The sequence below is a fragment of the Carlito syrichta genome, unplaced genomic scaffold, assembly GCF_000164805.1.
Source record: "Carlito syrichta isolate Samal-C Ts95f unplaced genomic scaffold, Tarsius_syrichta-2.0.1 Scaffold101910, whole genome shotgun sequence".
Taxonomy (NCBI): Eukaryota; Metazoa; Chordata; class Mammalia; order Primates; family Tarsiidae; genus Carlito; species Carlito syrichta.
This window is the reverse complement of record NW_007046006.1, coordinates 91,628-106,592: the sequence shown is the minus strand read 5'-3', so window position 1 is coordinate 106,592 and position 14,965 is coordinate 91,628. Positions and strand designations below refer to the sequence as shown.

The following is a 14,965-nucleotide window of genomic DNA, read 5'->3' as shown; positions in this document are numbered from 1 at the left end:
AGGGTGCTTTGGATTAGTTAGTTGAGGTTAAAGAGAGGAAGTAGTTTATGTGAAGTCTCATGGTGATCCTAAGAAGTCTGAGGGTCAGAACCCAGGTCTTTTGACCCTCATTCTGGAGTTCTGTCTGCCATGGACCTCTTTTTTGTGATAGTAAATGTCTGATTGCAAATACTTGTACAAAACTAATTTGTGTGGGTTTTTTCCTTTCTCCAGGGCCAAGTGCTTTCGGGGCAAAAAAGTCCTTGGAGATTATGATATCAAGGTGGAGCAGGTAATCAGCCTGAAGCCCAGAGTTGCATCTGCGTCATCACCATTGCCTCTTGGCAGCTCAGAGTGAACCATCTAGTTCTGCTGAGTGGAGTACAGTGTCCATCATTGAGTTCTGGGCTCTGCATCTCCTTTCTCTCACCTTTTCCTTGGGGCCTTTCTTTCTTTCTTTCGTTCTTTCATTCTTTCTTTCCTTCTTTCCTCCCTCTCTCCCTCCCTCCCTCTCTTTCTTCCTTTCTTTCTGTGAGAAATAGTCCTGAAGGCTGCATCTTTTCATTTCTCTGACTCCTTTTCTTGGTTCTACTGTCTGTAGAGGGGCAAGCAATATGGCCCTTAGGGCCCGCTTGCCGTGTAAGGTGCCCAGGCTGAGGAAAGCCTTAGAGGAATGTCTTCCCAGGACACTGGCCACACCTCTATATTGTTGGTTGCAAGATATTTCTGGGAAGGTACATGTCTGCCATTCAGGTGTGCTGACTCCATTGATGGCTACCTGAGGTTATACTTCAGAGAGAACTTAGAAAAGAACACCTCCTTTTTTTTTTTTTTTTTTTAAACACAGTGAAGCTCTGAAAGACTCATTTTTAAAAAAATCTTTCTTTGTCTCTTGCTTTGTAATTAATAGGTGGTTAGGTCCATTTGTTGGGGAGGAGAATGTTCAGTTTGAACAATGCATGTAATTAAAGAAGTTACTCACTCATTATACAGAGTGTTATAATTTACAGAGTATTTTCCTATTTTAAAACAACTTGTTAGATAGATAGGGTTGATAAAGATTATTCCCATTTTATAAATTGGTGAAATTGAAACCCGGAGAAGACAAGTAACTTGATTAACATTTTGTGCAGCTAACTGGGGGCAGAGTAGAACTAAACCCCAGTTGCCTAAACTGAAACCTAGTACTTTTATGTTGAAACTGATAAAGGGGACATTTATCCCAGTCCATATTCTTGCTCTGTAGAGAGGCAGCACAAAGGATGCTGGTCTGGAAGTCAGAAAACTCAAGTTTTGCTCCTGAATCTGCCAACAATAAATTTTGTTTGTCCAGAAAAGTCACTTACCTCCTCTGAGGCTCAGTTTCCTCCTTTGGGATAATAATTATCTCTGCCTCACTTGCTTCACAGGGTTGCTATGAGAACTAAATGAAAGTAATATGTGAAAATGCTTTAAAAACAGTAAATAAATGTTTAGTGTGGGGCTGCTGCTGCTGCTATGTGGAGAACTTGACAGTCAAGACTGTGAACTTACTGCTTTAATGTTATTTTCCAGGCGGAATTTTCAGAGCTCAACCTGGTGGCCCATGCAGATGGGACCTATGCTGTGGATATGCAGGTCCTCCGGAATGGCACAAAGGTTGTCCGGTAAGGGCCTTCCTATTCTCAGGGTCATTGTTACTGTCTCCAGAGTTACTACTTAGGCTTGAAGAGGTGGTTTCTAAGTCAAGTGTTAGAGTGAGATAAGCAGTGTTATGTATGGTGTACAGAACCTACTGGTCTGTGCTGTGCAACAGTGGTAGAGAAGGCAAAGAAAGCCAGTTCCTGCCTTCAGGGAGTTCTTAGTTCAGTGGTAGAGAAAGTAACTCAGAGCTCACGTGGGGGTAACTGAATTCCCTCCAGGATGCCTCCCCCAGCCACTTCAGTCAGCGCAGCTCTGTGCACTGTGTATCTCTGCATACATTTCCCCTGGAAAACAGGGTTCCATGATTTAAAACAAAGTTTGAAAATATCTGATATGTTTCAGCACTCCATTTTACACTGATTTGTTTAGAATCACCCAGTGAGTTGTGGCATAGCCCTGTGTTCTGTGTGAGTACTCTTGACTCTCAGCCCTGTGTTCTTTCTGTGTTCCTCATCCCTAGCAACTTATGAGAGGAAAACCTAGGGTTGGAAGAGACGTTGTGGGTGGAAGAAATTAGCAATTACTCAACATTTACATGCCAGGTGGTATGCTGGGTGCCTTACAGATGTGATGTTGTCATACAACAATTCCGGGAAGGAGGTACTGAGAATTCCTGATGAAAGGAAAAGGTTTGCAGTATTATTTTTCCCAGGAGTTCAGCGTGGCTTCAGGTTTTCAGACATCAGTCTTGTTCTGCGCAAAAAGTCTTCACCTCACCCTCTTCCCCACCTCAGTCAGCAGTGCCTGACACTGAGGTTTCCATTGTCCAAAAGGAACTGGGTTAGCGACAGGAGAGTCCAGACTGTGTTTGTGGAAGCCAGCAACAGCAAGTGTGAGCTGGACCATCCAGCCTGGGTATGGAGAGCAACAAGTAAGGCAGAAAAAGAGATGTCCTTCCAAGTGGGGAGTCAGCTCAGGTAGATCCTACAAGAGAGAATCAGTGGACTTCTCCAACTACAGGTAGAGTGAGTCATGGGAATACATGCATACAAGCTGGTAGTCACAGAAAGATCCAGTAGTCAGGCACTGGGGGTGATTGGGCAAGAATAAGACAAGCCTTTCCAGGTACCAATGCAGGAATTTAGGGCCTGGCCACAAATGTAAAGCTCAATTCCTATAACTAGGATATAAGGTTAGAGTTTGACCTCAGGCATACAGCTGGAGCTAGCTTCCCAGATCTGGGGCACAAGGAGATCAGAACAGCTCTGACAGATGCCATGTTGACTTTGATGCTAAGTCCCCTGAGCAACCAAGAAGGGCTCCTTCAACTGCTACTTTAAAAGACTGATCTCTGAGCCTGGGTAGGACTGGGGCTGGAGGCTGAGGGTGGATGGCTGCCTGGGCAGAGAACCAAGTAGGTCACTGTGCATCATATGAAACTGCCGAGCCTTAGAGCCTTGGGGGCGGATGCTGCCACAGGACTGACTGCCTGGGAAGGCGGGGTTCTTCTGAAGCGAGGACACAAAGACAGGGGCCCTAGTGCTATGAAACAGCCATGGCTAGAAGCTTTGCTGGCTAGAGGTGGAATGCAGGCGCTTTCCCATGCATGGGAACATTCTGTTCCCTCAATGCTTCCTGTAGCCGTTGCTCAACCTCAGTTCTGCGAAAAATATTTGTACCCCTCCCTAGCGTCCGCTTTGGAAGAATAACATTGGGAAGTCTGGCATCTGTCCTCAGCCAGCTTGGTCCCCTGCTCTCCCAGGGGCCTGATGAGGGCATTGCCTATTTTAAGGAGCAGCTTTAAGGAGTCAGAATAGGACACTGAGATCAGGGGCCTCCATGACAGTGTGGCGAGGCAGCCAAGTGCTATCTGTTGTCTTCAGTTTTTTTGAGACCTGCTTTGAGCACTAACTCTAAAGCCACGAGGAGCTTCATGCTCTTATACTGCCCCATGAGAGAAGGGAAAAATATTTTTCGCTTAAGGTATGAGAGTGTAAAAATATTTCTAACTTTCTGAGGGTATTTGTACCTTAGAAAAAGGCAATGCTTAGTTTAAAGGAATAGAGAATTTCAGAAATCTGTTTCTCAAATCTCCTTTGGAAAGTGCCATAATACCTCATTTCCTGGATTGGAAAAGAACAAGCTTAATAAAACGAGGGGACCAGGCACAGCACGGTAGCTCATGCCTATAATCCCAGTGCTTTGGGAGGCCAAGGCTGGAGGATCATTTGAGGCCAGGAGTTCAAGACCAGCCTGGGCAACATAGCAAGACCCTGTCTCTACAAAAAATAAAAAAATTACGGGCATGGTAGCTTGTTCCTGCAGTACTAACTACTTAGAAGGCTGAGGTAGGAAGATCGCTAGAGCCCAGGATTTTGAGGCTGCAGTAAGCTATGATTGTGCCACCGCACTCTAGCCTGGACAGAAGAGTGAGACCTCAACTCTAAAAACGAATTAATTATTTAATAATAATAGTAATAATGATAATAAAACAAGAGGCTTGGACTAGGTGGTCCCTAAACCCTCTTCCTTGTTTTGGGCTTTGGAAACAGGAGACAAAATAATGTACAGCCTGAAGTGCTGGTTAATGGCAAACCTGCCTCTATATTCTCACCAGGTCTTTCCGGCCAGACTTTGTGCTCATCCGGCAGCATGCATTTGGCATGGCGGAGAACGAGGACTTCCGCCACCTGATCATTGGCATGCAGTATGCAGGCCTCCCCAGCATCAACTCACTGGAATCCATTTACAACTTCTGTGACAAGCCATGGGTGGTGAGTGAGGCTTCCCCTTTCCCCCAGGTAAAAGGGTAGGATCCAGCCCCTGCATCTCCCAATCCCCCAGGAGAGCCTACCAGTCCTCAAGATATGTGGTAGGCACTAGCTGAGAGGATATAAGATGAACTTCAGCTGGGAGGTGGGGTAGGGCAGCCCATGGCAATAGCACATTGCCACATGTCACAGGGTCCCTTTGCTGCACAGTGGACCTTTGGTCTCACAACAAAGATTCCATGCCTCTTTTTTGTCTCTTAGAATGATCTAACTAGTGGAAAGGCCTGAGCCCATGGACCAGGGAAATGGTCCAACTCAGAGCAATGTTAGTGACAGAGTCCTACCAAGTGTTTCAACAACCTGAAAATGAGATTTCTCCACATACATATGAATCACTTATATGAGCTGGAAGTTCCCTTGGAGGCTATCAAATCTCACCCCTTCATGGTAAAGATGTGAAAATTAAAGAATAAAAGTAAGGAGTAGAAAACAAGTTACTATATAGTGCCAACTTCTGAGATTTTTCTATATTAATTTCATTTAATCTTCACAATAACCTTGCAAGGAAGGCATTCTTGCCATTATTATCACTTTTTACAGAGAAACAAGACCCAGAAAGGAAGAAGTAACTTGCCAAAGTTATAGAGCCAGAATTTCTCTGCAGCACACTGCCTCTCATGTAGATCAGGCTGCTATGTGAGGGAGAAGCTGGTCTGGTTTTCTCTCCCTTGGCCGATGTAGAAATCTGGGATGGCAATGGAAACTTTAGGCAGAGAGCAAAAGTGGGGCTAGGAGGAAGAGAGACCTGTGATGGCTTTGGGGACACTCTGTCTTCCACATTGACTGCCGAGGTGACCTAACTCCTCTGCTGGCTCTGCTGCTCCAGGCTGGCCCTCTTGGAAGGAAACACCTGCTCCTGATCACATCCTCTTCATCTTGTTTTGCAAATTTCAAACTTCAGCTATCACTTACACTGGATTGCCAAGGTTCCTAGCACTGGTGGCTAATTGTGAAGTTTATGAATTCTGAGCTCTTCTCTACCACTCAGGGAGATGAAGAGGGGGTGTGTGTGTGTGTGTGTGTGTATTTTTTTAAACCAAACAGATCTATCACTTCTGCTCTTGATCTTTTTTTCACACTTGAACTAACAGCTTCTTTGTTCCTTTGGAAGCCAGGGAGACCTGAGAGTGAAAGAGAAAGAGCAATGGACAAGGAGTAAGAAAGTCTGGGAGCTGCCATGGTTAAGGAAGGTCTTGGGTTCCCAAGGCCCACTTGTTCAGTTCAGCCTTTCCCCCTGTTTGGCCTAAGGCATCTGGGATCCTGGAGTTCTGCAGAAGAAGGTTAGAAGGATTGTGTGATTTGAGTGTGTTGCCAGTCACAGAAAAACACACATGAGACTATCACCAAGTGTCTTTTCTGGGGGACCTCCTCTTTCTCCCCAGTGGCACAGGCTTCTATTGCACACATAACCTAACCCACCCCACCCCAAATACTTGTCAGAATTTGGCTCCCTCATAGTCACACAGTGTGATTCTGCTATTATCTGCTTTTTCTGGGTGATTTCACTACTTATCAACACTCTGACTAGACCTTTCTATGCCCCAGTTTCTTTGTTCACAAACTAGGCATAATAGTAGCAGCTGCCACTACTTTGACAGCCTAATTGTTACAGTCTCACAGTATTTGAGATCTCTTAAAGAAACTCCTTCCATGTTTTCTTTTCCTAAACTGTGCCAGAGGACAGGGAGGAAAGGAGCAAGGGAGAGCCTGTACCTAGGGCTTTGCCCCTCCTGGGATCTGGGCTCTGGTGAGGGGTCACACTCTCATCCATTCACAATCCCAGTGCATTGTCTTGGGCATGGCATGAAAACAGTAGGGCTCCCTGGCCAGACACCAAGTTCTTCCTTCAGTTTCACTAAACAGCTGCCACTCAGATTACATTTTATACACTGTTCTCTGCCTGTTACTGCGAGTGGACAAATTTGGTGACTGTCAGGGGAAGGCTCCTCTGAGATGATGACTTTGGTTCATGTTTCTAAATATCTTCACTATGGCTGCTCTTGGAGTGAGGAGAGGCCTCAGTTGAGTTGGAAAAGCTCTACCTTGCACTACTGTGTCTCTGAGTACAACTGTTGTTTGTGAAGTTGATCAGGGCAGGCCACTGGGATTTTGGAAGCAGAAGTAGACTTGTCAGTGAAGGCAGAATTCCAGAGAAAGCAAGAATGGCACCATCCTTTATTGCTGTAAATTTATCTCAAATTCTTGTCAGTCTTTCTGGGTTTTTTGGGGAGACAAATGCATCAGAATTAAATTAAAGCATTTAATTTACAGGAGGGATAGAAATAACACATTATTCAAACCGATATTGAAATCTCGTTTCTAGTCTGGTGTGGTGTGGTGGCTCATGCCTGTAATCCCAGCACTTTGGGAGACAGAGGCCAGAGGATTGCCTGAACCCATAAGTTTGAGACCAGCCTGGGCAACATGGCAAGACCTTATCTCTACAGTAAATCAAAACAATTAGCTAGGTGTGGTGGTGTGCACTTGCGATTCCAGCTATTTGGAAGGCTGAGGCAAAAGGATTGCCTGAGCCCAGCAGGTCAAGGCTGAGGTGGCTGTGAGCATGCCACTGCACTCCAGCCTGGGCAACAGAGTGAGACTCCGACTCAAAAAAAACCCCAAAATCCCATTTCTTCCAAGAACTCTTTCCCGATTCATTGGATAAGTGATTATAGCAAACATATCTTCCTATTAACTGCCAACAGCATTCCCAGCTCCCAAATTAATTCTCTTGTCTGTGCATAGAAGAAATAGCTCTTATCAGATATTACATTGTTTAATTGATCACTGTGTGCCTGTGACTTAATCTAAGTTTCCAAAGTGGCAAGAGTTAGATGTCAAGCCCAGTGTCTTGAGCAGACAGGGACTGCTGGATATTGGGTAGACAGGCTGTTGAATATCAGGGCGAGCTCCCTGAGAACCAACTGGAGCCTGGGAACTGGCTGCCATTATAGTGTTGGCTGTCCCAGGGCTCTGGGAGTCTGCCGCAGGCTGTCCTGGCATCCATGTGGTGTCTGTGTAACTCCCCCACATGCTGGGAAGATAGGGCCCCACATACCTTGGTGTCATGCCAGAATGTGGGCTGTAGCAGGACAGAGGTCATTAGGCAGAGCTGGCATCAGCTCCCTGGGGATGCTGGAGAGCCTCAGGAGCCCAGGCAGGTATCCAGAGGCATAGCAAGAGTCCAGCTGGGCCCAGGTGGGCAGGCAGGGCTTAACGGTCAGATGAGGTGGTGGGGAGAATCAGAGAAGGCAGAAAAGGTCTGAGGAGCCAGTTTTGACAGTCAAAGCAAATTGAAGAACCAGAGAATGGTAATGACAGCAGGGTACAATGGAAAAAGTGCTGGTCAAGGACAAAAGACCCCCAGTTCCAGATGTGATCTGGGAGCCTATTCTTTTCTTCACTTCTCTAGCTTCAGTTTCCTCATTTGTCAAATGGGAGAGCTGGTTCAGAGACTCTCTAAAGCCCCTCTCAACAATAAAATCTTAGGGGCTCGAGAGTTCAAGAATCATACTTTCAGCCCTGGAGGAGCCCTTAGAGCTCCAGAGTAACCAATTGTGTGTCACTATAAGGGAAGGACCCAGAAATTCTAATATTTTGTAGCATTTCAAAAATTAGAAAATTATATCTCTGTCTGTACACAAAAGGGCCACAATAGATGATCACTTAAACTGTAGTTTGATGGTGGAGCTTGGGAGGAAATATAACAAAAGGATGTTCTTTATGGTACAAAGTTTGAGGAACTGGTCAAACCCTTTGATTTTATATGTGAAGAAGATGAGGTCTGAAGAAGAGAAATCATTTGCCCAAGTACACCTGGCAAGTTAAGAGGCAGAACAAGAACCAGAAGACTCCGGTTTTCTAACAACTTGGTTCTGAGCTTTTACTGCCCTGACCCCCAACATCCCTTATAGAAAATAGGAGCTGAGCTTTTGAAAAATGTTTCAGCTTTTCTTTCTCTGATATATTTTATCTGACAACTTTCCCTTCTAGTAGCTCCAGATATTGGTGGCTTGGAGTATGAACTAATCTAGCAGCACTTGTGAGAAGAGTATTTCTCCTGCTGCTAGTGCACTGAGGATGGGTATGTGGGTATCGGTACAAATGAATTGAGCAGGAAAGTCTTGAGTTTCCTGTGGGAAGAACATGGTCTCTGAAGAGCCTGAAAAGCAGCTACTTGCAGGACTAGGGAGAATTATGGGTTGGGAATGCAGAAGCCTGGTTATGAATCTTGTTCAACTACTATGTGACCTTAGGCAAGTGACAGCTTTAGACCTCAGTTTCCTTATTTGTAAAATAAGAGGAATGAGCCGGGCTCAGTGGCTCAGCCTGTAATCCCGCACCTTTGGGAGGCTGAGGTGAGTGGATTGCCTGAGCCGCGGGTTCGAGACCCACCTGGGCAGCGAGACCATCTCTACAATAAATCAAAAAATCAGCCGGGCGTGGTAGCACATGCCAGTAATTCCGGCTACTCGGAAGGCTGAGGAGGAAGGATCGCCAGAGCCCAGCAGGTCGAGGCTGCGGTGGCTGGGAGCGGCTACTGCACTCCAGTCTGGGCGACCGAGGGAGACTCCAACTCAAAAAAAAAATAAAATAAAATAAGAGGAATGTCTAGCTATGTACCAAAAGTCTTTAAATACTGACATTGTAAGTATGCGACCCATGTGTGTTCCCCATGGGTCTCTTCCAGTTTCTCATAGGTGAAGGGTCCAGTAAATTCCATCCTTGGGTAGTAAGTTCCAGAAAGACTGGACCTGTCTATTCTGCATGCCATGACCCTCCAAATCTTCCTGAAGAACAAACAGCTTCATACAAGATGCCCCCTGCTCAAACTGTTGGTGGCTCCTTACTGCTTATAGGAAAAATTCATAATTCCTTTGCCTGGTATTTGAAATTCCAAGACTTGACTCATGTTACTCATCCAGCTTCATCTCTTGCCATAGTTCAGAGATGCAGGTGTTCAGAGTTAGAAATTTTAATTTTAATCCCAGTTTCACCTTTTTGCAGCTCTGTGACTTTAGGCAAGTTTTCTACCCTCTCTGGGCCCCATCTGTAAAATGAAGATGGCAATATACCTATTTCATCAATTTGATAGACGAATTGAATGAGATACCATTAAAACTGAGTAAGGTAATGGACAAATTTTAGTTCACTCTCTTTCCTTTCCCAGCTAAAGCATATGTTCCTTGACAATAGGAATTATACACTTCAGTTCTGTCCTCAAAGTGCTTAGCACAAAGCCATCCACAATGCAAATGCTCAATAAATATTTGTTTGATGGATTGACATTTCATCTTAGATAAGCTGAAACATTTGTTTTTCTTTTGCAGTTTGCCCAGCTGGTGGCCATCTACAAGACACTGGGAGGAGAAAAGTTCCCACTCATTGAACAGACATACTACCCCAACCACAAAGAGATGGTAGGTGGCTGAGTGGGGATGGTAGTCTCTCTGCTGTTTTCATTCGAGCTTAGCCACACAGTGACTGAGGGGCTCTGTTGAGGGCCTTGACATCTCAGCCCCAAAGACTTCACTGGGGTGGAGCTGTGGAGCTGCTTTGTGGGGTTGGAATCACTGGATTTTAGCCTCTTGTCAAATTCTGGAGACAGAATAGGAAAGAGCAGAAACTGGAACAGTTTAATCAAGCTGAGAGAGTAATAAACCTCTGGACCCACAATCAGAAGATCTCACTGCTTTGGCTTCCAGCTCTAGTTCTGCCACATGTCATTAGACAAGTTACGTTTCCTTACTATGTGCAGCTTCCAATTGGACAGTCAAGTGGGCATAATAATCCCTGACCAGGATATCTAATATGGCACATGTAAAATTCAAATGAGATTCTTTAAGTAATAACCTTCTGGAAAAGTGTGAAGCACTCCTCAGGTATAAGGTATTGCTCCTATTATTATTCACTAGACTCTTCTATTTTCTTGGCTCCCTTAAGATTGTGATAAAGGCAACACTATGCCTTCTCTGAGGCCATCCTAGGATATGAGATGGCACAGAGAAACAGCATGGTTGGTTGGTAAGGTGGCTGTTGTTAATGCTTTTCCTCCATGGCTAACTAGAGCTTAAACTCCTTTCTTCTTCCCTTCCCAACACCTTCTGCCTTAGACTGGTGTAACCAGTTGGTAATCCTGCTTAACCTACCAATGGAAACTCTCTGCTAAAGTGTTCCAAGGGGAACAGAGATTGTGTTTTTTCCCACTCCCACTCCCTTTGTGAAAAGGGATCTCTATTTGCACCTTTCTGCAAATCAAGAGCCTTCTTGTGTGTGGTCCTGCTTGCCAGCAGACCGCATGTAAAAAACAACCTTGGGTCTTGAAAAAAACTATCTCTATCATCTTTGCCAGAGCTTCCCCAGAGAGATGATCTGGAATTTTAAGCCCTTGTCCTTAATAAATCCTAGAGAAAAACATCAGGACTTTCCCTTTCAAGGAGAGCCAGGAAGCCCTGCAGAGGGTGAGGACCACAAAGGGGCTTGTGGTTGGAGATTTCAGGGAGCACAAGACACAGTGGTGAGGGGACTGAGCTGAAGGGTGCAGGGACTCTTTGGGGTTCAAAGTTCATTCGTAATCTAAAAGAGGCAGAAGCAAAACCTTGAAGGCATTAGGAATAGTTGGCCTGAAGAGACAGAACTTATTCTTAGACAATAAGTGTATTCTTGTTCAAAGAGGTGCGCTACTGGGCCAGACCCTCTGCCAGGAATGGTATAGAGGGGATTAGAGCATGGGGAGGGAGATTGGGCCATTCTAGCTCTCACATTGAGTGATTCCTGTCTCTCCCCTAAACAGATGAAAGTGTATCTAAGGATTAGGATGAGTTGAGACAGGAGGAGTAGAGGATACACAGCCATAGTATGTTGTTCTTTTCATTCCTGCCAATCAGCCTGTTAATGACACTGTCAGCCTACCTTCTGGTATTGTACATCACAAAGATACATCATCTCATATATGTAACATTCACAATTTCTCCCCTATCATATCAGTTAAGGCAAAGGAAAACACATTTTTCCTGGCTTTGGAAAACAAACTAAGCCAGAATAAATGCTTTCAGTAACAGGTACAAGGCTAGGCTAATGGGGTTTGGGAAGCAGGGGAGAAGGACTGAGGGAAGGACAGAAAAGTCAAGCTATCTTCCCTATCCTTTAACAGGTCTGACCTGGGATCTTGGCCACAAGCTGTAACATGTCCCATCTCTGCCCTGATGCTGATCAGACACTTGGCACTTCTCATTGGCTGGCAGCATTGAGGCAGGCAGTGATGGCCAGAGCTCCACAGGGGATGAAGATTAGCTTGAACTTCAGGACTCTTGAAGGGATGTGGTGGTCATTGGTCCCTACTAGGGCTGGATGATGTCAACAAACTCCTTCTTGAGGGGCGGGTAGCCTTGGTACCACCTGCAGGTGCCATCAACAAGCTTCATACAGACGTAATGCTGGGCCTGATACCCATAGAGCTTTTGTTCCAACAGCCAGTCTGTCCAGAGGCACTCATTGGGGGCCGAGATGATACAGGGCACCGTATAGCAGGTAGTGATCTAAAGTCATGGCCAAACAACATCAAAGTGAGCAAGTGTCCTTTTTCCATTGCTACCTTTCAGAGACTTACATATTCTTGCAGCCTATCTCAAATGCCACTCCCCCCCCCTTTGGAGTAAGAGTCTCACTCTGTCACCCAGACTGGAGTGCAGTAGCATGCTCATAGATACTGCAGCCTTGGCCTGCTAGGCTCAGGAGCTCCTTCTACCTTAGCCTTCCAAATAGCTGGAACCACAGACATGCACCACCACGCCCAACTAACTTTTCTGATTTATTGTAGAGACGAGATCTCACCAAGTTGCCAGGCTAGACTCAAACCCCTGGACTCAGGCAATCCTCTCGCCTCGGCCTCCCAAAGTGCTGAGATTACAGGTGTGAGCCACCACACTTGGCCTTAAATGGCCCCTTTCTTAAGAAGCTCTTCCTAGTCTCCAACCTTTCCCCCTGAATTATCCTTCCCCTAATCTCCCCACATGCAGTAATGCCTATCTAAGGGCATCTCTGTAGTCAGACAGTCCTGTGGGACCTTACTCTATCACTGACCTTGAACAAGTCACTTTACTTCCCAGAGCTTTAATTTCTTCACCTTAAAATGGAAATCTTAGCCAGGCTCGGTGGCTCAGCCTGTAATCCTGCACCTTTGGGAGGCTGAGGTGAGTGGATTGCCTGAGCCCGCGGGTTCGAGACCCGCCAGGGCAGCAAGACCTCATCTCTACAATAAAATAAAAAAATGAGCCGGGTGTGGTAGCAGCCGTCGCCTGTAGCTATTTGGAAGGCTGAGGCGGAAGGATCGCCGGAGCCCAGCAGGTCGAGGCTGCGGTGGCCAGGAGCGGCCACTGCACTGCAGTCTGGGTCACAGAGTGAGACTCCACCTCAAAATAAAATAAAATAATAAAATAAAATAAATTGACTATCACAGGGCTGGCAAATAATAGACTCTCTTAAAAGAGTGTCTGTATTACTTGTCACCTCAGTCTGCTTTACATGATGAATGCTTTCCCAACCAAAATGTAAGTACTTTGAGATCAGGCCCTGTGGACTGTGTTGCTTTCTCATCTTCAGTTTCATACAGTGCCTGATCCATGGCAGATCTCAAGTACAGTATAGCAAGTAAGTGAATAAATGCATGCATGAATGAAGAAATATATAAAGAGCGAGGCCAAAAGGTTCAAGACCCTCATTCCCCAGAGACCTTGGAAATGGACATTCCCTTACTTGGCAGCCACAGTTCAGATGGTAGTGATGATTCAGACTTTCTCTCTGCACCAAGGACAAGTCCTCCCAGGGCTCGATGTAGTTGCACAGATGGATGAAGACTTTTCCATCACTGAGGACCTGACCTTCAAGGGAGAGATGGAAGAGAGTCTAGTGTCAGGAAGCAACTCTTGAGTTCCAGAGGCCCAGGTCTCTGAAGAACCCAGAACTGCAGCATCTATAATGGCTCTTTGGTGGCAGTGATGACAAGGAGCTCAATGAAGGGACCAGATAAACTCCTTTAATCTTTTTTTTTGAGACAGTGTCTCACTTTATTGTCCAGGCTGGAGTACAGTGGCGTGATCCCAGCTAACTGCAGCCACAATCTTCTGGTTCAGGCAATCTTACCACCTCAGCCTCCTGAATAGCTGGGGAGTACAGGGGCATGCCACCCTGCCTGGCTAATTTTTGCATTTTTTGTAGAGATGAGGTCTTGCTATGTTGCCTAGGTTAGTCTCAAACTCTTGAGCTCAAACAGTTCTCCCACTTTGGCCTCCCAAAGTGCTGGGATTATAGGCATGAGCCGCTGTGCCTGGCCTTCCCTTTAATCTTTATTACAAAGAGATTATAGATTATAATCTCTTTAATATAAGGCAGAGTTGTAGGATTTGGTGAAGATCTTTTACTTTAGCATGGTACAAGAGAAGAATGTGGACTTTGAATTCAGACTCTGGATGGGACCCTCCTCCTTTTCTATCACTAGCTATATGATCTTTTATTTTTTTTTAGTTAGAGTCTCACTTTGTCGCCCAGGCTGGAGTACTGTGGCACTCTCACAGCCACCCCAGTGTCGACCTACTGGGATGTGGCGATCCTTCTGCTTCAGGCTTCAGGCATGCACTACCACACCCAGCTAATTTTTCTGATTTATTGTAGAGATGAGGTTTTGTCAAGTTGCCTGGGCTGGTTTTGAACCCACAGACTCAGGCAATTCTCTTACCTCTGCCTCCCAAAGTGCTGGGATTACAGGCTTGAGCCACTGAGCCTGGCCAACAACAACTTTATTAACCTCATTGCCTGAGCCCAGCAGGTCGAGGCTGCAATGGCCATGAGCAGCAGGCCACTGCACTCCAGCCTGGGTGACAGAGTAAGACTCTGATTCAAAAGAATAAAAATAAAGTTGTTGTCAGGATTAAATTAGAGAATATCCATAAAGTTCCCAGCACAGTTGTGAACCCACAGAAGATGTTCAGTAAATAGTAGGTCCCTTCCTCTTTCCAGTTCTTCCCAATATCTCCTTAGGTCAATCTCCTGCCCTATGGATATATATTTTGGTGAGTCTTTCCCCTTTCCCATAGAAAAGTTCTCCTTATTTACTTATGAAACTCCTTTTCACCTTTCTTTTCAGTACTGCCTCATCTTCTAAGCCATCCCTGACCATGCCATCCCTGACCATGCAAGCCCACACCTCTTTTAGAACGTCAGTCACTCGATCGTTTACTCATTGAGCAAATACTGTGATCTAGTACCAGGAATACAGAAATAAATGGCAAAATTTATGCCCCCAAGGAGCTTAAAGACGAATGACATAGATAATTTGGCAAAAATTACACTATTGTGTGATTATACATAAAGTGCAGTATAAGAACAAAGGAAGCCGGGCTCGGTGGCTCAGCCTGTAATCCCATGCCTTTGGGAGGCTGAGGTTAGTGGATTGCCTGAGCCCGCGGGTTCGAGAGCCGCCTGGGCAACTTGGCGAGACCTCATCTCTACCATAAATCAAAAATTAGCCGGGCGTG

At 45.6% G+C, this 14,965-nt stretch overlaps 2 protein-coding genes across 2 annotated transcripts in view; one reads left to right on the top strand and one right to left on the bottom strand.

The window, feature by feature from the left end:
• The first annotated feature begins 217 nt into the window (after window positions 1-217).
• The window catches only part of SYN2 (synapsin II), a 50,509-nt gene continuing 35,761 nt past the window's right edge, over window positions 218-14,965 (top strand). The window contains exons 1-4 of the mRNA XM_021715566.1: window positions 218-271; window positions 1,534-1,625; window positions 4,220-4,376; window positions 9,764-9,853. Coding sequence (XP_021571241.1) covers window positions 1,591-1,625; window positions 4,220-4,376; window positions 9,764-9,853 — 282 coding nt within the window. The 5' untranslated portion in view covers window positions 218-271; window positions 1,534-1,590. The remainder of the gene's footprint in view (window positions 272-1,533; window positions 1,626-4,219; window positions 4,377-9,763; window positions 9,854-14,965) is intronic.
• The window catches only part of TIMP4 (TIMP metallopeptidase inhibitor 4), a 7,930-nt gene continuing 3,816 nt past the window's right edge, over window positions 10,852-14,965 (bottom strand). Inside the window, exons 4-5 of the mRNA XM_008064536.2 lie at window positions 13,188-13,312; window positions 10,852-11,971 (exon numbers count right to left, since the gene is read on the bottom strand). Coding sequence (XP_008062727.1) covers window positions 11,774-11,971; window positions 13,188-13,312 — 323 coding nt within the window. The 3' untranslated portion in view covers window positions 10,852-11,773. The remainder of the gene's footprint in view (window positions 11,972-13,187; window positions 13,313-14,965) is intronic.